Raw genomic sequence first — 25,012 nt, forward strand, 5'->3', positions numbered from 1 at the left:
CCCCTGGAGCTGGCACAGAGCCATGGGCACTGTGGGGATCAGATCTCATCTCTCCAGGTACTCACAGTCTGTCCAGGTTCACCATCATCACCTTTGTCACCAGGAGGACCATCTTGACCCTAAAAAGGAGGGAAAGAGGAACAAGGAGGTGTTTTTAGGGCGTGAATGGTGCTGAGCAGAGGAAATGCCAAGGGACCTGCTGGGAACGAGCAGCAGAGTTGAGTTTCACCACCCCAGGAGGAGGAAGCTCTGTGACACCAACACTTACAGCCGGGCCAGGCTCTCCAGGAGGACCAGGGTCACCAGGGAAACCAACTGGACCCTGCAAAGAGAGAAGGACATTCCCAATTCAAGGATGTTTCACCTGGAGAGCACCAGTGACAACATGAGGAGCCACCCTATGGAGTAAAGCCCCAATTTGTAGAACCACAACCCCTCTTTGTGTTTTCACCCTGTCCCAGCCACTCCAGATCTGCATCCTGACCACCAGAGCTCCAGAGGCAATGCTGGGACTTCCATCCCAGTTTGTCAGAAATCCTCAGGCTGGGTGACAGCAGAGTCCTCCAGCTTTGGGAACGTGCAGATTGGAAGGTTTTGCTTTTGCAAACGTGTGACATTTTGCACAGGAGGAGCCTCTCAGAACATTTAATGACTGAACCACTTCAGCATTCCTCCCCATACAATGTCTGTCGGGTGCTTCACATGATTCCAGGAGCAGCCTGCAACCCATCACAGATATCCCAAATCCCATCTGTTCGGAGGGATGACTAAACTCCCCTGCCTCCTCTGCTTCTTTGTGCCATCTTGCCTTATCTCATCATCAATTTCAGGCATCAGAGGAGCCTGCAAGATAAACCCAGCGCCATTGTCCCCTGGTAAAATCAGCAGAGCTCCACTGGCCTCAGCAGAGCTGTAGAATCAACAGCAGAGAGCTGGGTGTGCAGGTACAGCTCCCAAACCCCATAAATCTCCCTGATCCTATTTTGGAAGCTCTGCTCTGGTGCAGAAGACCTTGGAAAGCCATAAACACAAAGTGACCCTACTGCAGCTCCTCTGCATGGGGTGAGATTCCTGACAGCCTGCAAAAAGCACTGGTAATTCCAGTATTTCTGGGAAATGTGGCACAGCAGGGTCTTTTCCTCATCAGCACCCTAAGGAATGGGGCTGAGATCATGGATCACCAGAAGAACAATTCCATGGTTAGGAAATGAGTTTAAATTTCCACAGATATCTCTGGGAACATCTTTTCATGCAGAAATCTCTGCTGGCAAGGCAAGGAAAGACTGAGGGGGTACTTACAGGGCTGCCTTTGGGGCCATCATCACCTGGTGGACCTTTGGGGCCAGGTGGACCAGCAGCACCAGAGGGACCTGCTTCCCCCTTTTCACCTCTTTCACCTTTAGGGCCCTGTAAAGGACAAAAAAACTTTTATTATCAAGGAAAAAAACAAAAAACATACTGATCTCTAATTATCCTTTAATCAATTCTGAGCAAAAGAAGCTCTATTTGTGTCTCCAAACACAAGGACATGATTTAACAGTCCCTTCCCACCAGGACTGAGTGGTGTTCATGGTGTTCAGCCGTGGGTAGCCCAGATTTGGTGACTAAACGTGATCCTATAAATACCCAGGAACGTGGCAATGTGTCATCAATCCCCAAATCCAGGACAGGGCTGGCTCAGCCCCTGCTGTCCCATCCACATCCACGCCTCTCCCATGGGGCACTCACCGGCAGGCCAACCTCTCCAGGGAGACCAGGCTCACCAGATTCCCCAGGTTCACCCTGCACATGGGAAAAAAAGGATGGAAATATTCACATTTCTGCAGGGGGATGAGTTTTCTGCTGGCACAGCAAAGGCTCTGCACGAGTGCTGCAGCAAACTCCTGCTTCAGGCTCCTCAGAGTGCTTTACCTTCTCTCCTACTGCACCAGGGTTTCCTATTCCTCCAGGAGGACCCTGTGGACCATCTGCTCCTGGTGGCCCAGATGGACCTCTGGGGCCTGGTGGGCCTGGTGGGCCCTGAGAGAGAAGGAGGACAAATTTCAGATGGGTTTCTCAGAGCAATGTCAGTGGTGAAATAAGAAATTTGGAAGCCCCTTACCATTTGCCCAACATCACCCGTTTCTCCCTTCTCCCCTGGCGGTCCAGGCAGGCCCTGTGGAGGTGCAGAGGATGAATTTTAGCTGGGAACATCTCAGGTGAGCCCCAGCTCTCACCACCCTGAATGTAAGAGCCCAAATGAGGGATGGGGGACTCCAGGCAGCTCTCCAAAATGCAGTTTGTTGTATCCATGAGTTAGAGCAGCCCAGGGTGGTGGGTGACAGAGCTGTGCCTACAGCTGTTGGCTCCAGGTGCAGGCAGGCCTGGAGACCCTGAGTTTGGGTTACATTGCATTATAGACTTTTCTTTTGGTTACAAATGCATTATATCCTTTTCTTTTGGTTACAAATGCATTATAGACATTTCTTTGGTTACAATGCATTATAGACTTTTCTTTTGGTTACAATGCATTATATACTTTTCTTTTGAGCATCTTCATACAGTAGAACCAATCTATACCTTAACTTTTATTTATAGCCCATCATAACTACAATTACCATCTTCATGTTACCGTCCTCCAATCACTAAAAGTCAGTACATTACAGTTTAAGCTAGAAGTTGTTTTTCAGTTTTCTGGAAGTGGAAAATTCTGAGATTTTTGTTTTTTACTTGCAAATTTGCTGCCTTGTTTGCTGTGCTGTCTTTCTGCTTGGTAAAAAAATCTTCTTGTTTGGGGTGGGTTTATCCTTTGCTCTAAGCCATAAAAATCCCTTCTAACTCACACACCCTTTGCCTCCTTGGTTATCCAGTGAGACTGGCTCAGCAATTCTTTTCTTCTATATCAAAACTTGCTTCCATCTCTATTCCTTCTTCATATTCTACATTCAAAAATCTTTCTGTTAAGCACACATATCTGTGAGACTTTCTTGTCAAACTTTCACCCTTCCCAACACCTAAACCCTCCCTGGATGCTGTAAATTACCTGCAAGCCCACAGGGCCAGGGGGACCAGGGAACCCTCGGGGTCCTTCATCACCTTTCTGACCAAAGAGGCCTTGCTGTCCTCGGGGCCCGGGCTCTCCATCAGCTCCCTGCAAGGACAGGCTCTGATCAGCCCAGGACAGACGTGGGGACACACCAATCCCACTCCACCACCCCCTGCTCCTGCTGGGATCATCCCAGTGCTTCCCAGGAGGCTTTTTGGGGAAAAAAAAAAAAAGAATTTTTGCTAATACTCACAGCTGGACCAGGCTGACCAATTGGGCCCTGGGGACCAGTGGGGCCTGGGGGACCCTGTGACAAAAAAGAGAAATGTCAGAAATGTCAGGAGCAAAGTGACAAATTCACCAGGAAAAGCTGAATTCCTTCAATCCAATCTCCATTAAAACTGCATTAATACCCAAAAGAGAGGTGGGGAACAGGGTCAAGTGTCCCTGGACACCCCAGCATTCCTCAGATTCCTCCAAACACATTTTTGCTGCAGCAAAGCAATGTCAGCACTCAGCCCTGACTCCTGGGTAACTCATATTCCTCAGGCTCTGGGCAGCACCAACAGGGTGTGGAACTGGAATTACCACAGAATTACAGGATGGTTTGGGCTGAAAGTGACCTTTAAAAATCACCAGGTCCACCCCTCTGTCATGAGCATAGACATCTTCAACTAAACCAAAAAGGGAACTTCAGCCAAAGACCCAACTTTGATGGCAACATTGCTCATGTTTCACAGATATTTCCATGCTAAGTGGGTGATGTGGAAATATCTCAGTGTTCCTGGGAGCTGGAGGCTCCCACTTGAGGCTCTCACTCTTTTTTTTTACATCATGTGGGTATTTGATGAAGCACAGAAGATGAATCAACATTAGAAAATGATATAAATTTAATTTCTATTTCCAGCAAGTCACACAATGAACCAGACTCAAGAGAGACAGCTACAGCTGAGTCCCCATCACTCACCTGCTCCCCCTTGTCACCTTTGCTGCCCTTCTGCCCAGGCTCCCCGATCTCACCCTGCCAGGAGCAAAGGGACAACATTAATCCATCAATCCATCACCACTTCCACATCTCAGCAGCCCTGAGGGGCTGCATCCTCATCCAAAAACCCACAGGAACTGGATGGGTGAAGAACTCCAGAGATTTGGCCACTCCAGGTGCAACCAAACCATTTTCCACCCCACAATTCCACAGCTGCCACGCCATGCACGAAGCTGCATCTTGTAGACTCTTTGAGCAGCCACAGGGATTTGCCCCAGATGAGTTTTCCTGAGAATTCTCCACTCCAGAGGGGCTTAATGAGAGAAGGAATTAATTTGGAGAGGCTGGGCATCCATGAGCAGGCACCTGCTACAGGTTTGGGGGAGCCAATGCGGATTTCAGGGAATTTCTGCATCCTGCAGATCCTTTGAGTAGACATGAGGGATTTGTCCCAGCTGATTTGTCCCAGCCCAACAGAGATTTGTCCCAGTTTTTTTTCCCCTGGGAATTCTCCACTCCAGAGGGGCTTAATGAGAGAGGGAATTAATTTGGAGAGGCTGAGCATCCGTGGGCAGGCACCTGCTACAGGTTTGGGGGAGCCAACCTGGATTTCAGGGAATTTTGTGGCTGGAAGAGCACACAAGCCCCATCTGCTGCTGCTCATCCCACAGGACTGTGAGTTCCACAAAATCCCTCCAGCAGCACATCCCCCCCAACTGTGGGGTGCACCATGGTGGAAATGCTGCCCAGTTCATGCCAGAGTGACCCCAGGCAGCAGGAGCTGTCCCCACCTTGTCTCCATCCTCTCCTGGAGGTCCAACAGGACCCGCAGGGCCCGGCAGTCCCACGGGGCCCTGGATGCCATCCCGGCCAGCAGGTCCTTGGGGACCCTTCTCCCCCTGGAAGCAGAAAAACAAACAAACAGGTCACACCCTCCAACCGAGCCATTACAGCCCATTAAGGTTTTATTCAGCCGCTAATGACTCCTGGCTGGATGTGCAGGAATAGCAGAGCTGATATTTCATCTGTGCTCCTTGTCTGAAAGGAGAGAAAACTTCTGTCTTGAGGGATAATGAAAAGAACAAGCAAATGTAAGCAGATCACAGCTGCAATTTCACTGCTACAGCAACATAATCTGATTTAATCTGAACCCTCTGCCATCCCTGCCTGGATGACAAACAAGACCCCAAGTAATTTTTACTCCCACCAGCCAGTTTTTGCTGATTCTGGTTCTGCTCCCTCCCTGGCTGACCCCCAGCTCAGGGGGTTCTCAGGAGGCCCATCCTGAGTTTCTGGACAAATAAAACCACCTGAAACGAATAAAACAATCTCTGTGTCAACATCTACTTGTACTCCTTTGAGCAGGAGTTTTCAATCAAATTTGTTTGTTTACAGGAACTGAACAGTGAATATTTTCCAGTTTCCCCGTCCATGATTGAATTGCATCTGAATCCTGGGTGCCCTCCTCTAAATAAATTAGATGCCACATAAATTGCCTATTCATCCCTGCCCTGACTGACACATGCTGCAGGTACTCAGCAGGACAGATGTTCCTAAAACGGATTCACCAGGAAATTCTCCCCTCTGCTGCTGGAGTTTCTAACAAAGCAGCAAGTGTGGCTGATAAGCACTTCTGATATCAAAGAGCAGCCTGACATCAGCAGAGCCACCTCTGGCTGCTTCTGCTGATGGGGCTGGCTCAGCTCTCTGCCCACAGGCCTGGCCCTTGGCTGATTGTCACCAGGAGGTGACACAGACTCTGGCACCTTTTCAGCCCCCAGGCATTCTCCTTGCCTGAGGACACACCAGTCCCTGGGGTCACAGCCATGCTTGACAGGGGTGGCACCTGAGCAGCTGACATCCAGTGGTTTGATGTGCTCAAGATGAGAAAATTCCTTCCTAGCTGAACTTTATATCCTTATTTTTTAATAATTTAAATCTCCACAAGCACTGGTTCCACGCTCAGCTCCCTGCTGCACACATCCCCAACTGTTCATCTCCATACTGGTACTTACTGGAGCTCCCTTTTCACCTGCAGGTCCTGGAGGTCCCTGAGGGCCAGGTCTGCCTGGCAATCCTATAGGGCCAGCTGATCCTGCAGGGCCACGTTCCCCTGGAGAGCCCTGTTGGGAGGAGGAGGAGGAAAGGAGCTTTAATTGCAGTATCAAACTTCACCCATGCCCAGACAGAGAGAAATCCAAGCTCTTCATCCATGGGATAACTGCCACGTGGAGAGTTGGTACCACCAGCCTAAGGGGCCCTGCAGATTGTTTTTTTAATTAAAATCCCTGGAAGGGCAGGATTCTCCTTTGGATGGTGCAGATTGCTCAGCTCCTGGGGACACATAAACAGCCTGGAACAAGAGCATGAGCCACTTCACAGCCAGCAGGGAGAGTTGGATGATGAATGATTCCTTCCAGGAGGACAGCCCTGAGCAGGGATCTCAAGTGGAGACAACTTCCAGAGGCAAAGCAGGTGGATTAGAAACAAAACCCTGGATGTTCTGAACCCCTGCAGTTCCCTCGGCCTGCCACGTACATCCACAGCTGACCCCACAAAATGACTGAGCTGTTACATGCAGGGCTTGTAAAATAAAGGAACATGCAGGGAGCCGTCAGGAAAATCAGGATAAAGCCTGGAGCTGTGACTAACCCTGGCCTGGCCCTGCCAAGCTTGTAAATGGTGCTGCCTGCAGGGACAGGGATACTCACGGCTGGGCCTGGAGGGCCTGGGGGACCTTCGTTGCCTTTCAGCCCTGGAGAGCCCTGGAGGAAGGAAAACAAAGTCAGCTGGGAATTCACAACAGGAGAAACTGGGAATTCAACAGCTGGAGAAACTGGGAATTCACAACTGGAGAAACTGGGAATTCAACAACTGGAGAAACTGGGAATTCACAACTGGAGCATGGGAATTCACAACAGGAGCAGCTGGGAATTCAACAGCTGGAGAAACTGGGAATTCACAACTGGAGAAACTGGGAATTCAACAACTGGAGAAACTGGGAATTCACAACTGGAGCACGGGAATTCACAACAGGAGCAGCTGGGAATTCAACAGCTGGAGAAACTGGGAATTCACAACTGGAGAAACTGGGAATTCAACAACTGGAGAAACTGGGAATTCACAACTGGAGCATGGGAATTCACAACAGGAGCAGCTGGGAATTCAACAGCTGGAGAAACTGGGAATTCACAACTGGAGAAACTGGGAATTCAACAACTGGAGAAACTGGGAATTCACAACTGGAGCATGGGAATTCACAACAGGAGCAGCTGGGAATTCAACAACTGGAGAAACTGGGAATTCACAACTGGAACATAGGAATTCACAACAGGAGCAACTGGGAATTCACAACTGGAACAGAATTCACAACTGGAGCATGGGAATTCAGCAACTGAAGCAGCTGGGAATTCACAACTGGAGAAGTTGGGAATTCACAACAGGAGCAACTGGGAATTCGACAACTGGAGAAACTGGGAATTCAACAACTGGAGCAGCTGGGAATTCACAACTGGAGGGATCCAGCAAGTTCTACTCACAATGGGGCCAGGGAGGCCACGTTCTCCAGGGAACCCTCTCAATCCAGGGGGACCATCCTTCCCTGGGAGACCAGCAGGACCAGGATCTCCCTGCAAGGACAGGGAGAAAGAGCTGAGGATCTGCTCATTCCATGGAGGCCCAGTTCATCACCTCAGCCTGCAGCTGGGATGAGGCAGGAGCTCCATTTCTTTTCTGAGTTATCCTCTCCACATCCAGGGAGGGACAGGCAGCAAGGAGGTGAATTCCAGTGCCTACCTTGGTCCCTTCTTTTCCAGTGAGGCCAGGGAGGCCTTGTTCACCCGGGGGGCCTGGAGGGCCTGGGTGGCCTCGCTCACCCATGGGCCCAGTCTCACCAGTTGGGCCCTGGAAAAAACCAGTCGGAGAAAACGGGGTGGGTATGGGCAGAACAACTGAGGAAGGGAAAAGTGCAGGGTGGGATGGAAGAGGTGCCTTCAGTGCTACCAGCAATCCCTAGAGACATTCCCTCCCTGGCATCTGCTCTGGAAGCCTCCAACATCACTCACAGCAGACTGGAGGCACTGAGAACCTGTGAGTGAGCCCAGATTTCACCCAAATGAGATGTCACCACCACAACTATTTTGCTTAGCTTTTCCTTTTTAATTGAAAACTTCCCAAGCACTCTCCAAGCCCGCTGATTCCTGCTCGGATGGGGCATAAATAATGCATGAGGCTCACTCTGCCTGGCAATTACCGCCTGCCTCCTGCCCTCCGAGGGCACTCAGGGTGACAAATGTCACACAGGGCTCGTTTTTAGGAGGACAAAAGCCACATGCATGAAGCCACGGCGTCCCTGCCCCCTTGGTGGCTTTGGGGACAGGGCTGTAACTCATGTCCTGCTGCAGGGAGGGCGCTTAGAGCATGCAGAGCTCACTCAGCAGCCACAGATCACAGCAAGTGCACCCAGCAGAGCCCCACCAAATTGCCACCGAGCCTAATTTGCACTTGAGAAGACAGACACAGCCGTCAGGGGATTGCCCCTAATCAGGGAATTTACAAATCAGGGGCTTTATGGTGTCATTAAAGAGGACAAATTAATTGCTTTCTAATTAAGGAGCTGCTCCCCAGCAGCTCAAGGAAGAAGGCTCGACCCAAAGCCGGTCCTGAGCTCAGTGCAGGCTCACTGGAAATTGTGCTTGTTCGAGGTGACTGAAAGCAAACCAGCCCAGCCCTGACAGAACCTGGCAGCCCTTCAGATGAATGAGGGATGATTTTCCTCACAGTGACATGGAAGAGCACTCTGGCATCACGTTTGCTCTGCCCTGACCACCAGCAGCTGCTCAGCCCTTGGACATCTCATTTAAGTCCCTGGCTGCTGCAGGTCTTTGAGCTGGGAAGTGGTTTTTGAGATGTTTTGTGCTTTTCAGCTGGGTTGTGTTGTTTAGCTGGGCTGTGATTTTCAGCTGGGTTGTTTTTTAGCTGGTTTGTGCTTTTCAGCTGGGCTGTGTCTTTTATCTGGGTGTGTTGCTCAGCTGGGTTGTGCTTTTCAGCTGGGTTGTGTTGTTTAGCTGGGTTGTATTGTTTAGCTGGTTTGTCTTTTTCAGATGTTTTGTGTTTTACAGCTGTTTTTTGCTTTTCAGCTCTTTTGTGTTTTTCAGCTGTTTTTTGCTTTTCAGCTGGGTTGTGTCTTTTACCTGGGTGTGTTGTTCAGCTGGGTGTGTTGTTCAGTGTGTTTTTTAGCTGGGTTGTGTTGTTCAGCTGGGTTGTCTTTTTCATCTGGGTTGCGTTTTTCAGCTTTTTTCTCACCCTACTCTGGTTTTACACCAGGGTGGTTGTGCTGAGCTCACAGGAGCCACCACATATTTACATTTTTCTAAACCCCATCCCAACCCCTCAGCAAGGTGAGCTGGGGCCATGGTGGGGATTTCACACCTGCCTCGGGAATTTCAAAGCCACCTGCCAAGGCTTTGCCTTCCTTAGAAAAGGAGTCCCTGCTGCACAAGCAGTAAGGACCAGTTGCAGGGGTGAGCATTTGCTTCTTACCTGAGGCCCTACGACACCAGGGGGGCCTGGAGGGCCAGTCTTGCCTTGGAAACCCTGTTAGAGAAAGGGAAAAGACAAAGAGATGACATTTCTGTGAGGGTCACACTGCCACCAACTGTTCCTCCCCCTGACCAGGGTGGGCACCCGAAGGAAAATGAAATAAAAAACCAAACAGAAAGTGGGAAAAATGTCCTTGTGCATTTAGAAAGGGTGAAACAGAAGAAGAAGAATTCTAGGGGATTCTCAAAGCTCAGCCCTGCTGTTTGGATGGAGCTGCTCTGCTTTGGCCATTTATATGTATATCTATAAAAATCTGTTCCGCTCATAAAACCATGGAGGAAATGGCAATTAAAAACGCCATTAATGGCCATTAAATGGCTCTTAAAATCAGTGTGAATTTCTTCATGCTGAGCAACTCTTAAAAGCTGTTTCCCTTCTCCTGCTGCCCATTCTGGTGCTGGTTTAGGCTTGGTTCTGTCTCAGCTCAGCTCCCAGAAGCTCAGGAACAGTTTAACCCACGGGGGCTGAGTGAAGTTTTATCTCCTCCATCAACATTTGCTGAAAGGAAGCACAGCCCCGTTTGTCTGCAGAGGCTGATGAGCAGGGAAGTCTCCCTGACAGCTCCTTCCAATGGCATTTTGAAGAGTGACAACGAGCAACTCTCACCACTGCAATTGTTTGGCTCTCCCAGGCTACTCCTTAAAAAGCACATTAATTATGGTTGTTACTCCAGCCTGCTGACAAGCTTGAGGAATGGCATTTAGGGCACACGGGCTATTCTCTGCTTGCCACAAAAGAGGATCAGATAAATCCCATGCCAACGCTAGCCTGTCATGCTTAAATAACTCCTCCATGCTATTCTGGCTGCCTGCAGATCAGAAAATGTCCTGTCACTGATGGGGAAATGGCAAAATATCCTTGGGAAATGAAGGTGCAATTTAAACTCTTATCACAGACAAATATTTAGATCATTTCTGTGCAGGACTTTCCTTATTAACCTGAAGAAAGGGCTTTCCTTTTGTACTCTGAGCCTTGGGCACAGAGGCTTTAGAATCTGTCATGGTTTTTTTAGAACCAATCTTTGCAAATCTAATATGGCCAAACATCTCAGCATGCCTGTTTGCTGCTGAATGGGAACTTCAATAAGGGGAAGTGTTCGACAGAGATTTCAATCTTGCACAAAGATGCACTGCACTGAAGAGGCTATTGATGTTGAAAGAGCATTTAATTCATTTTTCTTGCTTCTCTCCTTGCATTTTGGCACTGTGAGGGGGGAAAGGTACAAAAAGGGGACTTCTCCTGCCTGGGTGTGCAGGGGAAAGTGATCTCTGCAAGGTGGATGGCAGAGGTTAACAGAGATTCTCTTTCCTAGGAGAGGCAAATTAAGGAAAACAATTAGGGAGAGCTTTCAGACCCCAAAATGATTAAAAGATCATTCCCCATTCACTCCTGCAGATCTGGAGGTTGATGTTTTTGATTGCAGTCTCAGAAGATGATGACAGCCGGTGCTGTCAAAGCTCTCATTGCTCCTTCCACCTTGGATATCATGGAAAACTCAAGGAAGACTCAACGTCAGGCTCTGGCAGGTGAAAACTCTTCACCTTCAAGTTAATCCTGACCCGAGGACTTGGCTCAAAAATACCTCAAATCCCCCTTGGTTTAAAACCAGCCTTGTGGCTTGTAAATAAACACCTGGTGCTGGGCTGAGCAGTGTTTGCACTGCCCTGCTTAGCAAATGCCAGGCAAGTTAATTAAATTGTCTGAAAAGCTGAGGGGGAAAATGCATCATGTGCAAAACCTTTTTAATGCTCATTTGCTGGGGAAGGCAGTGGGGAGAAATGGGCTGCTCCCCACAGAGCCAGACCCTCAGGGACCCCAAACACCCCAACCTGGGGCTGCATCTCCCCAGCAGCACAGGAGGCTTTGGAGAACCCAAAATGAGCCTCTGGAGTGATGTCCAGTCTAAAGTTTTTTGGCTACTTACAGTTTCTCCTCTCTGTCCAGGGTGCCCAGGCAATCCATCCTTCCCAGGAGGACCCTGTGGGAGAAAAGCAGCATCACCAAGTGCTTGGCAAATAAATCTGTGCCAAACATTGAATCAGCCCTGCTTGAAACATCCCAGCTATTTAACTGGGAAATGGATCTGAAGACCCTAAAATCTGAAAATCTGCACCCCTTTCCTCCCCACACATCTCCCAAAGGATTTATCTCACAGGAGCTGCTCAGGAAATCACTCCCAAATTGTTTCTGAGGTCCCCTCAGTGTACAACAACTGCAGGGACAGCAGTGCTGTGCTGTCCTCCACGTCCACAGAGGGAAAATAAAGCACAGAAGAGAACAGCCACAAAAGATCCCAGAGATCCTGAGTCAGTAGGAAATGAACATTTATAATCAGCTGCAATTGACTTGGCTATTTAAAATCTGAAACCATGGGGTTGTTAGCAGCATGTCTCAGTGATGCCTTTGCTTGGGAATTTGTCAGGGAATCAGCTCAGGCTGGGTGGGAAAGGCTGGATTATCCCTCTGGATTTTGAGTTACTTACAGGGGGCCCTTTTGGTCCAGGAAATCCAGTTGGTCCTTGAGGCCCTGGTGGTCCCTGGGATGAGAGACAAGGCAGAGAAGTTGGTTAAGGAACCTGCAACACTTGATATGAAATATTACAAATATTACCTCTGTGTGAGCAGCAGGTAAGCACAAAGGCCTGGAAAGGCAAATGCTGGGTGGTTGTGTAGAAAAAATTACAAACAGAACAAAACCCAGTGGGGAAATGAAAACCAAACCAGAATTGAGGCTAAAATCATGAAAGTCTCATTGTTTGAGGATTTCCCACCTGACTGTGATGTGGAGAAAGCAGCAGGAGGTCCTAGAGAACCACATCCTCCAGAGAGTGCTGGAATTCTGGCTGCCTGCAGTCACCCAGGGGTGATTTGTCCCTTCTCCCATGAGTGATGCTTCCACAGGACACCCAAAGTCCCCCCTGAGCCTTCCTGGAGAGCTCAGACAGCACCTAAGGCCTGGAGGTGCTTGGGGGACCTCTCTCCACACCAGCATCTTTCACCTTGCATTTCTAACCAGAATTTCCCTTTATTTTTCCTTTTGCTGAGCTGCACCCTGGCTCCTGCCCATTCCTCTCTGCTAACAGGGCACCCAGGAGGATCCACCTTGCCAAAAACCCCTCAAGCCCTGCAATCCCACCTCCTCTGCCAGAGCCTGAGCCCTGCTGTGCCCCTCAGCTCATCTTACCCTTTCTCCAGGAGGACCAGGGGGGCCATCACCACCAGAGTTGCCCTTTTAGGAAGAAGGAAAACAAGAGAACATTTAAAAACTATCAAAATTAACATCACAGCTTTCTGCATGCCAAGGCTTCAGATGGCACCAAGCCCACGGTGACACCACACCCCAGCAACTCCCCCAGGCCTCTCTAATAATAATAATTCTGTGGCAGGAACAGCAGACAGTGACAAATGAGCAGCTGCTTGTTCCCCCCACATCCCCTGATAAAAATCCTGGGGAGATTGGGATATTTCCACCACACAGTGGCCTCCCTCAGAGAGATAAATGCCACTCTGAAGAGGAGGGATTTATCCAAAATTCATGCCAACACAAAGCCCAGAGGTTTGTTTGTAAATAAAAGCTTTGTTTCCATCTAGTTTGGTGATCAGTGCTCAGGTAATCAGTCAGTAATCAGCCTTGGGGTTGGTTTGGAGAGAAATCCCAATCCTGGCTCAGCAGTGGGAAGGCAAAAATGGCTCCAAAAATGGCTCTCAGGGGTTTTAAACTCTATTGAAACCCCAAAAACGAGGGGCTGGGGAGGTTTAAGTTGTGCCGATGTTGGGGTTGAATTGGGAATGGCCCATTCCCAATTCCAGTCTAGGAATGGCCTCACAATCCTGCTGGCTCCTGGGCCAGCACATTTCCACAAACTGGGACATAATCTGCAGCTGGGTCATTGAGCTGGGAATGAGCCTCAGGAGCGCCCAGCTTTCCCAACCCCATGGAAAAGGAAAGGAGGGAGATGGGGGGTGATGGATCAGCTGCTCTCCACACCAGCACTGCCTGGGACACCACCCCAAAGGCTCACACACAGCCCCAGGACCTCTCTGTTCTCCTCTGCCATGAAAAACTCAGCAGCAGCTTCACCTCCACCTCCTGATTCTTGTATTTATGTGAATTTACAGCCCTTGGGCAGGGCTGGACAGTGATCCCAGACACCATCTGCTCTCTGAGGGAATGAATCTCTCCAGGAGCAGCATCTGAAATCCTTTCAAACCCCCAGATCTTACCTTTGGGCCAGGCTTTCCAGTGCTTCCCCTGGGGCCTCTTTCCCCACGTGGACCCTTGAAAAGACACAAAAATGACATTTGAGGCTTTTCTGAGCTGCCTGGGGTCAACAAATCATCCCAGCAGCAGCAAGGGCTGACAGGAAAATCATCAGAAAGATTTAAACCACATTCAGTGGAGACACCCAGCCCCAAATCTGTGTCCCCCTGGCTCAGCTGCAGCTGCTGAATGCCAGATCCCCCTCAGTGAGGACACAAAGCCCATCCCAGCGTCTTTTTGGCCAGGACAAGGTTTTGAAGGGCACAAGGATGAAGAGCTGGCTGCTCACCGTGGGACCACGCTGCCCCCTCGGACCTGGTTTGCCAGGAGTGCCCTGGAATGGAGAAGGAGAAGGGATTAGGAACCCACAGCAGAGCCTGTCACACACACACAGAACCTCAGGACCTCTCTGTTCTCCTCTGCCATGAAAAACTCAGCAGCAGGTTCACCTCCACCTCGTGATTCTTGTATTTATTTGGATTTATAGCACTTGGGCAGGTCTGGAGAGCGATCCCAGACAACATCTGCTCTCTGAGGGAATGAATCTCCTCAGGAGCAGATTAGTCCTTTAAAAGGACTAAAACTCCTTTAAAAAAAAAAGTCCTTTAAATAAAAGTCCTTTAAAAAAAGGACTAAAAGTCCTTTAAAACCCCAAAAGGCTTTCAAAGATGAGGCCACCCCCTCAGTATCCCAAAAACCCAGTGAAAACCTCTTAAGCTCCACCACCCAACACCTGTAATCCCTTTTTCCCCCACTGATCCCTACTCCTGACATGGGGCAGGGTCCTCACCCCGTGCTCCAGGGTTGCTGTGGGGTTTGGAAGGTGTGACACAGATTCCAATTAGGCTGCCCTCAATATTTCCAAATCTTCCCCAACTCAGAGCTAAACAAGGAATTCCAGGCGTTGTTTGGCAGCAGCTCATGAGCTCTGACAGCTGCACTCGGCTCCCTGGGATAAATCCTGCCATGGAAAAGTCACAGCCTGCTGCAAATAAAGCTGGCAGCACATTAAGCTGAGCCTAAAAGCAGAGGAATGGCCTAAAAACCCAGTTTGGGCTGGTGTCAAGTGGCCAAAACACCACAGGAAGGTTTGATTTTGCCCTGGGGTCCTGCAGGGTGCATCAACCACCTCGAAAGGAAACCTCGATTCCCTGGGTGCTTAAAATATCCCTTTGCCATTTTCTGCCCCAAATCCATCACCTCAGAGCCTGCTCAGCTCTGACACTCATTAACCAGCAGAACATAAAACAGGAGCTGCATAACTTTCCCATCAAAACTTTCCTGCAGCTGCTAAAATTAGTCCTGCTGAATCTTCCTTGTTCTTGCAGGTCCATTTATTAAAGCCTGCTGGCATTTTTTTTTTTTTTTAATTAACGACAAAATTCGCTTTAAAATATTCCAGCTGGTTTTGTTGGAGCTCTGGGAGGATAAATTGGGAGCAGGTGGGGAGGAGGGGGTGCTGCCTCCCCTCAGGTAGCCCCCCACAATTCTATTTTTAAGCCAAATTTCCCCCTGCTTATTGCTGTCATTAGTCATGCATTCATGTGCAGTTGCAAAGGATTTATATTCACTGTAAATATACACAGACCTGTATTTGTCAAACAAGGATTTTGACATGAAAGGCAGCTAAATTCAGATTATTTTTCCAGGCACACCAAGAAATAAGTTGGATTTGGGGAGCTCTGTCAAACTGGGCAAGCAGGGAAATCTATTGCTCCCTTCTAAAGGCAGAAAATAGCTCTTAAAATAAGATTTATTATTCATGTTTAAGTATTGATTTCATGAGCAGGGCTTGAAAAGATGCTGAGCCCACCTGGAGCTGAGGAGGGGCTCTGGGGGGATTTAATGGGTCAGGATTCTCCAAAAGCACCAAACAGAGAACCAAAAGCTGCTTTGGGCTGCAAGGGACCTTAAAGCTCAGCTCATTCCAAACATTTCCATGGGCAGGGACACCTTCCACCATCCCAGGCTGCCCCAAGCCCCATCCAAAGTCACTCCAGGCTCCTTTAAATCCTTTAAATAGATTTATCTATTCTATTAGATTTTATAGATCTTCCCTGCAAGTTCCCACCCAGTTCTGCAAGGCCACCACCAGTTCACCCCAAACCTTCTCTTGTCCAGCAATCCCAGTTCTCCCAGCCTCATCCCCTAAACATCTTCATCCCCTTTTCCATCCCCAATTTTACCTTTTCAGCCCTTTTTTGTACAACTGAACATCCACAGCTGAACTTTTGTGTTTGGGGATGTTTAGCATCTCAGCACTAAAATTCAGTTGCCTGTGCAGGTCCTGCCCTTCCACCTTTGATTTTCACCTTTTTTTGAATTATTTAACAACTTGGGAAGACTCTCTGTGCTGCTGGAACAACAGGCTGAAAAGCTGAGCTCCATTTCAGCAGAGAAATGTGGGATTTGCATGATTTTGGCCACACAAACCAGGGAATAAAGAGTAAAATGGGGATATTGTGATAAAGAAAAGACAAAAAAACTATTTGGGGTTTTTGCAGCTCCAAATTGAGTTATTCCACATTGAACTGCAGGGGAATAAAAAATAGAAATTTTATTTCTTGGCTCCATGTGAACACATTCATAAACCAAACAAATTGAGTGGTCTTAGGAGAAGCAGAGGGGATTTATCAAGTCTGACTCAACGAGGCTTAAATTAACATGAGGACTGGAGCAGAGTGACCCCAGCTCAGCCTATAATTCTGTGTATAATTGCTTTTCTCTTTTTTCAAATGGGATACTTGGGAGGGGAAAAAAAATATAGATGGATAGCAAAGCTGTTACTGAAAATCAACATTTCTGCTAGTCTTAAATTTCCAAGCTGAGCTCTTGTTGCTAATGGAAAGATTTGTCCATGAAAATCTCTCTCTTCACTGATAAAGTGAATGTAGTTTGATTAATTTGGTATAAAATGGTAGAACCCATTGAAAAGAAAAAAAAATATTAAAAATTGGAATTACCATTAAATAAATCAATGTTTGAGAGGTTAAAAAGCCATTTTTTAATTCCTGAAGTGAAGAAATGTGTGGCAAGCCAAGGGTGTAACTAAATATCCTCACTACCCCCATTAAAGGCACAGAGCTCATTGGGAATAAAAGTGAGGGAAGTGCTGATTTTTTTGCCTTTTCTTCTCTTCTCATGGCTTGGTTCTGAAGCTGGGCCCTTTCCCATCAGATCTGCTCCCTCCCCACCCCCTTTCAGGCTGGATAATGCCAAAATTCAACCCTAAACCCCCTCAGGGTTTGTTCCAGCCCCAGCAATGCCCAGCTCCTGGTACCTTCCCCACTCCCTGGAAGGTTTCCCATCCCCTCCCAGCTGGGTTTGATTCCATCCCAGAATAGAATCATTCATGGATGTGCAGGGATCCAAAGCAGAACATCCCTCCCCTGCTCTTCTACACCCCCCAAAATCCAGCCCAGGGGTTTTGTTGCTGGATATTTGAGAAGGAAGGGGGTAATTCTGAATTTCCTGCCCAGCCAGAGCAGAGGGAGGGATGGGGATGAGAATTTGTAGCTCCAAATGAAATGAAATGATAAAAAAAGGGGGGTGGATAGAACTCAAATTGCAGTGCTGGGATATTAATGCAGTGCAAAGTGATTTATATTTGCAGGGCTCCTCTCAAAGCTGCCTGTTAGAAGTCATTTCTATTTAAATGAGAGTAAAAAGGAAACTAATTCCACTTGCTGTCCTCACTCCCCCTTCTTGTCACTGTGACCGGAGCTGGTGCAGAAAATGACTTTGTTTGTACTCTGAATCCTTTAATTCCAGCATGTTCTGCAGCAGATAAAAAATAAATCAGTATATTTAGACAATCCCCACTCTGAGAGAAGGCTGTGGAGGTGGGGTGAGAGGCAGAGACAAGGCTGGGGGATGAAACCCCCTGATTTTCAGGGTGTCTCTGAATTTTGAGCAGCTTATTAAAAGCACTGAGAGTGTTCCCAGCCATGCATTTAGAATTTCAAGTCGGGTGAAAGATGGTTCTGGCTCCTTCTGAACAGACTCAGCCATCTCTAATAATTACTGTTAATTAAAGAGCTCTTTGTGCCCTGAGCTAAGTCTGAGCAAAGGATTCAGGTTCAGAGGAGCCTCTTAAAATATCCTGAGGGGGAAAATCCCCAGGATTTAATTGGGAATGTGCCATCCCCAGAATCCTCCTGTCCTGCAGCAGGAACCTCACCCTGGGATCAGCCTTTTTGGGCAATTCCTGAGTGGAAAAACCTCTGGAGCAAAGGAATGGTCCCCAAATCTGTTTGGAGAGGAAGAAATGAGTGAAGCAGTGGGGATGCAGCTCTTACCCTTGTGCCTTTCTCTCCGTTGGCTCCTGGGAATCCTGGGAATCCGATGGAGCCCTTGGGGGAAAGCAGAGAGGGAGGGAGAGGCTCAGGACACCCCTGGGGCAGCTCTGGGCATCCCCAGAGCTCCCAGCCCTTGTGCCCTGAGCCTCCCTCCAATGATGGCAAAACCAGCAGGGTGCCCTCCAAAATTCAGTTTTCTCAAAAAAACCCCACCAAACCCAAATGTCCATGGCTCATTAGCACTCAGTACAAAAACCTGAATTTTGGGGTGCCCTGTGACATTTGATTTTCTCCAAAAACAACGCCAAAATCAAATATCCATGGCTCATTAGCACTCACTACAAAACCTGAATTTTGGGGTGCCTTCTGACATTTGATTTTCTCCAAAAACCACCAAAACCAAATACCCATGGCTCATTAGCACTCACTACAAAACCTGAATTTTGGGGTGCCCTGTGACATTTGATTTTCTCCAAAAACAGCACCAAAAAACCAAATACCCATGGCTTACTAGCAATCACTATAAAAACCTGAATTTTGGGGTGCTTTCTGACATTCAATTTTCTCCAAAAACAACACCAAACCCAAATATCCGAGGCTCATTAGCGGTCACTACAAAAACCTGAATTTTGGGGTGCCCTGCAAAATTCAATTTTCTCCAAAAACCACCAAACCCAAATAGCCATGGCTCAGTAGCAGTCACTACAAAGCCCTGAATTTTGGGGTGCCCTCTAAAATTCAAGTTTTTCCAAAAACAACACCAAAACTAAATATCCATGGCTCATTAGCAGTCACTACAAAAACCTGAATTTTGGGGTGCTTTCTGAAATTCAATTTTCTCCAAAAACAATACCAAACCCAAATATCCATAGCTCATTAGCAGTCACTACAAGACCCCAAGCCCACAGTTGTGATGGGAGCCCAGGCAGGATTTTGGATTTTAGCTCCTAAGTCACTGTGGTGCACATGGAAATTTAACTCCTGGCTCGTTCCTGTCTGATGCCAACGCCTGGAGAATTGCTGCTGCTGCTTTTAAAATATGGATTAGTCCAAGAAAATGCAAAAAAACCACCCCCCAACCTTACTCCAGATATAAAATGGAAATTAAAAATAAACCAGCCCCACCACAAGCAGGAAACAATCTCTTGCAGATAATTCTGTCTCCAGAATAAAACAAGCTGGGTTTTTTAAAGCAGGGAACATGAATAATAAAATACCATTCTTACAAAAAAAGTTAACAAAAACAGAAGTTCCCAAAGCCTCCAGGGCATGTGAAAACTGGGCTGGAGCCTGAGTCTATGGAGTGGAATTCACAGTTTTAATTTAAAAAAATGCCTTGGAAATGGCCCGAATGGAGGTGGGCGTGGAGAGAAGCTACAAAGGATGTTTGCAAATATGCAAATGGCAGCTTTCTTTTCATTTCAGGGAGACCCTGAGTCATTAGCTATTCTCCTTAATTAATTAGATAATGCTGTCTTGGAAGATAAAAACCCCAATCCGAGGAGAAGGACTGAAGTGCCTTTCAGCAGCAGGAAAGCTCCCAGGAGCCTTCCCTGCACATCCCAGCCCTTGTGCAGCTCTTCCCACCACTTTGGGACCCAAGCCATGCCCAGCCCCTGAATTCCAGCAGCTCAGGGCTGGCAGCTATTTTTGTCCATCCCTATTTTTGTCCTGCATGAGTGGGAAGGAGGGACCTCACCCCACAAACGGGGGCTGAGCTGGGCTGTGTTCCTGGGCTCCTCATCCCATCCAAACCTTCCCATCACATCCCATCCAAAATTCCCCATCTCATTTCCATCCAAACCTCCTCATCCCATCCCAAACCTCCCCATCCCATCCAAATCTCCTCATCCCATCCCAGACCTTCCCATCCCATCTCATCCAAACTTCCTCATCCTGTTTCCATCCAAACCTCATCCAATCCAAACCTTCTCATCCCATCCCATCCTAAATCTTCTCATCCCATCCCATCCCATCCTAAATCTTCTCATCCCATCCCATCCTAAATCTTCTCATCCTATCCCAAACCTCCCCATCCCATCCAAACCTTCTCATCCCATCCCATCTAAATCCCCTCACATCATTTCCATCCAAACCTCCTCATCCCATCCCATCACAAATCTCCTCATCCCATCCCAAACCTCCCCAGCTCATCCCATCTTATCCAAAGCTCCTTATCACAACCCAAACCTCCTCATCCCATCTCATCTTAATCTCCTCATCCCATCCTATCCCATCCCAAACCCCCCCATCCCATCCAAAACTCCTCATCCCATTTCCATCCAAAGCTCCTCATCCCATCCCATATCATCCAAACTTCCTCATCCCATTCCAACCTTCTCATCCCAACTCATCCAAATCTTCTCATCCCGTTTCCACCCAAATCTCCTCATTCCATCCTAGACCTCCCCATCCCATCCCATCCCATCCCATCCCATCCCATCCCATCCCATCCCATCCTGTGCCCGTTACCTTGGGGCCCTGCCTGCCCGGGTACCCAGGCAGTCCTGGCACGCCGAGTTTTCCCTGGAAAAGAAGGAAAAGGGAGTGAGAGCCTCTGGGGCAGCAGGAACGGGGGATGCCGGTGGCAGGGAGGAGCAGGGCAGGTCGGATTAAACTTTGAGGGAATCCCAGTTGGGAGATGCAGAGTGAGCACTGTAACTGTGCTGGGAACCAGTTAGGAATGGCTGGGGTTTTATTGAAATTTATTTAAATTAACCTTTCCATTTCTCCACTTATTCCCCTCTGGTATTTTTATTTAAAAATAACCCCAAAGAGACCAAAGCCTCAATGGGGCTGCCCTAAACCCACCTCCCTCAGCCCTCCCTTCACACAAAACTCCCACAGCTCCTCTTCCCCCCTAAAACTGCCCACACCCCTGACACACCCAAAAATTGTGGGGTTTGATGTAAAACACGGAATTCCCATCCTGGGCTCACCTTCTCTCCAGCAGGACCAAGAGGACCTGGATCTCCATTGGGGCCAGAGCGACCTTTGGGACCTTCAGGCCCATCCTCACCCCGAGGGCCAGGGGGCCCAATTTCCCCCTGTTAATTACCAGAGAAGTGTTAATTAGCCGGGCAGGTCCCAGATCCTGGCTTTGCTGGCAGCAGATATTCCATGGAGCTGCTCTGGGAGGAAGCTGGGCTTCAGCAGGAGCCTCAGGGAGATGAAGTTGTGGGTGCGACCAAAATCCCACAAAATCCAAGTGTTATCCACAAAATTCTCCCATCCACACTGGGAAGATCTCCACCAAACCAGCCTTCATCACTCTGACTGCAGCCCTTTCACCTTCCTCCCTTTCACCTTCACTGGATGTGCAAAGCAAGCCCTGGGAAGTGTTTGAGGGCTGAGCTGGGCAGCTGCAGGGTAATTATGGGAATTATCGGGAAATCTGAGCTGTTGACATGGATTGTGGCACTGCCAGCTGCAGCACAGGGGACAGCAGTGTCACTGTGTCCCACAGGGAGCAGGAGATGGCTGAACCAGCCTTTTCCTGGCTCACCAGGAGCTGCTGGATTGATCCCACAGGTCCCAGACTCTCACCCGGTCTCCTTTGATGCCCATGTCACCTTTGAAGCCAGGGAAACCATCTTCACCCTGAAAATGGAGAGGGGAAAAATCACCCAAGGTGTAGAGATGGGGAAAAAAAAAGAATTAAAGTTTCTCAAGCCTCATTTGTTCAGGGAGTACAAACTGAGGTCCACACATTGCCTTCTCCAAGTCCTTGGAGTGCACAAGCACCACCCAAAACTCCAAAGAATCCCTACAGTGTCCCCAAATGTGCCCTGCATCCCATCCTGGCTGCAAGGCAGCACCACAAACAGCCCCAAGGTGAACAACAGGACCTTGGCAGCACTGGGAACCAATTATTTCTGAGGTGGAATTGGTTTTATTCTCATGAAGGAGGTTTTGCACCTGCTCCCAGGCAGCCTCCAGGACACTGCAATATTTCCTTCAGCCAGGAAGGTTTAATTGCAGATTAATCAATAATGCATCTCATCCTACAGCTCATCCCCAGAGGCAGTGAAGACACTTCCGAGAAAGTTTTAAAGTTTGGGAGATCCCAAACTGATGCTGAATTTCTGGGGAGGGCAGGAATAAAGGAAATGTGCTCTGTACCCTTTTTTCCCTCCCAAGAAAAATCCCCTGTGCAGGAAAAAACCTCTCAGGGAAGATCCTGTGGGATCCACCAACAAAAATGCTCAGAAATTACAGAAACACAACCCAAACTGAGCTCACCTTTTCCCCCTTGGTGCCTTTCAAGCCACGAACTCCATCTGCTCCCTTGAGAGAGAAACCAAGATGTTACCAGGATAGGGGGAAAATTTAGAGTGCAGAAATGAAAAATCACCATTAATTGTGGTGATTTCTGATTTCTGCGATGTTTAACTGTATCTCTGCAAGCTCCAGGCCAGGATGGAGAATTCCAGGGGCAGGGACACTGCTCCTGCATCTCCTTACCTTGACTCCACGGGGTCCTGGATAACCAATGGGGCCCTGAGGACCTGGGGGACCCTGAGGGGATGAAATGAAAACAAAGAAAAACACATCAAAAACCAACCCAAAGGTGCACTGATGAGGAGAAGGTGTGGAAAACAAATTTCCTGTTTCCCACACGGGTAGGAATGGCAGCAGCCACCTGAAAACAGCCCGAAATAGCCCAAAATAATCCCAAATAGCCCCAAAACAGCTCAGGGAGCTGCAGGAGCATCACCTGCAGCAGGTGAGGTGGCAAAGATCCATCCAACAGGAAAAGGAGGATGAGGAGGGTCAGGATGGAAACAATTTGTTAGAAAGGGGATTTACACACAAGGTATGATTTGTGGTTTGGATTGGAGAAAGCCAAGGAGGAGGAACATGTTCTGTTCAGTAGGAATGTTCCACCCTGCTTCCAAAAACATAAATATAGTTTCGGAAATATATATAATTTATAAAAATAAAAATTATATATAAATATAAATATATGTCAAATATATAAATAAATATATAAACAGAAATATTACAAAATATAATAAAATATGAAATTATAAATATATAATAAACATATAAATAAATATTCATATATTTATATTTATTTTTACATATTATAAATAAATAAATATATAAATATATAATATTTAATATCTAAATAATATATATTTTTTAAATATTTAAATTAAACTTTTGATGATGATCACAGACAGGAGGGATCACCCCCAAACCATTTTGATTTCTCCAAAGGAAAGGTTGGAATTTTCAGCCTCCTGTGACAGCAGAGGGACAAACCCAGCTGTGGTTGTGTCCAGCAGCACTCTTGGGCTGAACTCTGACTTTTGACAAGTGCAGTGCTGTCTGAGAGCCTGGCTGCAGCAGCAATGCAGCTGGCAAATCTCCTGGACAGACAGACAGACAGAACAGTGCATAATTCAAAGGCTTTGGCCTCTGGCAATAATCTCAAATATATTGTTAAAGAGGAACTTGGAGGTGGAAGGGAGGAAAAAAAAATCTATTTCCTACATTGCCTGTGCCACAAAGGATATTTATTTGTGTCTGTCAAGAGCAGGCTTCCCTTCTGAGGTTGGGTTCTTGGTGTGGGCTGCTCTGCTGGCCAGGAGAGCTGGGAGCAGCTCACAGGAGACACCCAGAGATAAAATCTGGGCTCAGCTTTCAGATTTCAGCTGGGTTTGCTTCTCAGCACCTCTCCTGGCCATGCCTGTGGAGCTCCATCTCCACCCAGCTCCCCTGAGGGATCTGTGGGCACCCACCTGACTGCCCTTCTCTCCAGGAGGACCTTCCTTGCCAGGGTGACCCTGTGGATAAAAGAGAAAAGAAATGAGAATTTTGGGGTTTAAAGCACATTTATTCTGGGGCTTAGAGCACATTGAATTTTGGGATTTAGAGCACATTTATGTTGGGGTTGAAAGCACATTGAAATTTGAGGTCTAGAGTGCATTGAATTTTAGGGTTTAGAGCACATTGACTTTGGGGTTTGGAGCACACTGAATTTGGGATTTAGAGCACATTGAATTTGGGGTTTAGAGCACATTTAATGCTTTGGTAGCTGTGATTTATTTCTCAGAGAGCAGCTGCTCCCCAGGAAGCTCCTACTGAGACAATTGGCTTCCTGAAGCCACCTTGCTTTTCCCAAAGGGAAAAGAGCAGCATTTGGATCCTTGGTGCTTTTCCACCTGGTTATTTCTAATTTTCCCCTCCAGCACCTCCCAGCAGGGCAGCACGAAGCATTCTGGAATATTCTCTGCACAGCAGAGCACCTGGGGGAGCTCAGCAGGAAAGCAGCCCAGGGATTTTGATCAGATAAACAGATAAAATCCTGGTGGCAGGAAATTGTGAAGGTCACGAGGTGCCCAGACTGGTCAGAGCCCCTCATTAAGTTCCTAAGCCCTGGAGAGATCCCATGAGAAGTGCTCAGCTAACCTGCATCCCTGCTAGCCAGAAGCTGGCCAGCATTTGTCTTGGGATTTAATGCTGAATAATTCTGCAACCCACAGTTCCCAATATATTTTCATCACCTTTTGCTGGGGTGGCAGGCAGAAAAAAATCAAGGTGTGAATTGCCCCAGGTAGAGCTGGGAGAGTCAGGGAGAAATGGGGAATGCAGGAAAGAGGTTTTGAGTGGTTTCCCTACAGCTGGATGCAAAATGGAGCTGGGATGGAAAATAACTTTTGGTTTGGTGTGAAAAATGCATGTATTTTATGACTGGCTTTTCACAAATATTAAAATGAATATTATATGTGTTGTGTTAGAAAGCAATGCTGTATTAATTCTCTTAAGTAGTGTGTTAAATATAGTTTTAGGTTATAACAAAATGTTAAAATAGAAACGATGCTATGTAGGATACT

General features: G+C 47.8%; 1 protein-coding gene across 1 annotated transcript in view; it reads right to left on the minus strand.

Annotated features, from left to right (window-relative positions):
* Positions 1 to 25,012, minus strand: part of COL5A1 (collagen type V alpha 1 chain) — a 128,448-nt gene that overhangs the window by 15,570 nt on the left and 87,866 nt on the right. The window contains 27 exon segments of the mRNA XM_054284342.1: positions 66 to 119; positions 269 to 322; positions 1,300 to 1,407; positions 1,729 to 1,782; positions 1,912 to 2,019; positions 2,102 to 2,155; positions 3,023 to 3,130; positions 3,279 to 3,332; positions 3,993 to 4,046; positions 4,802 to 4,909; positions 6,026 to 6,133; positions 6,722 to 6,775; positions 7,550 to 7,639; positions 7,806 to 7,913; positions 9,552 to 9,605; positions 11,536 to 11,589; positions 12,095 to 12,148; positions 12,796 to 12,840; positions 13,836 to 13,889; positions 14,162 to 14,206; positions 18,171 to 18,224; positions 20,643 to 20,696; positions 21,110 to 21,217; positions 21,717 to 21,770; positions 22,413 to 22,457; positions 22,635 to 22,688; positions 23,918 to 23,962. Of these exon segments, the coding sequence (XP_054140317.1) occupies positions 66 to 119; positions 269 to 322; positions 1,300 to 1,407; positions 1,729 to 1,782; positions 1,912 to 2,019; positions 2,102 to 2,155; positions 3,023 to 3,130; positions 3,279 to 3,332; positions 3,993 to 4,046; positions 4,802 to 4,909; positions 6,026 to 6,133; positions 6,722 to 6,775; positions 7,550 to 7,639; positions 7,806 to 7,913; positions 9,552 to 9,605; positions 11,536 to 11,589; positions 12,095 to 12,148; positions 12,796 to 12,840; positions 13,836 to 13,889; positions 14,162 to 14,206; positions 18,171 to 18,224; positions 20,643 to 20,696; positions 21,110 to 21,217; positions 21,717 to 21,770; positions 22,413 to 22,457; positions 22,635 to 22,688; positions 23,918 to 23,962 (1,836 nt within the window).

Source organism: Melozone crissalis, unplaced genomic scaffold (genome assembly GCF_028551555.1).
Source record: "Melozone crissalis strain CALT ecotype California unplaced genomic scaffold, PUWL_Pcris_2 ptg000041l_1, whole genome shotgun sequence".
Classification (NCBI taxonomy): domain Eukaryota; kingdom Metazoa; phylum Chordata; class Aves; order Passeriformes; family Passerellidae; genus Melozone; species Melozone crissalis.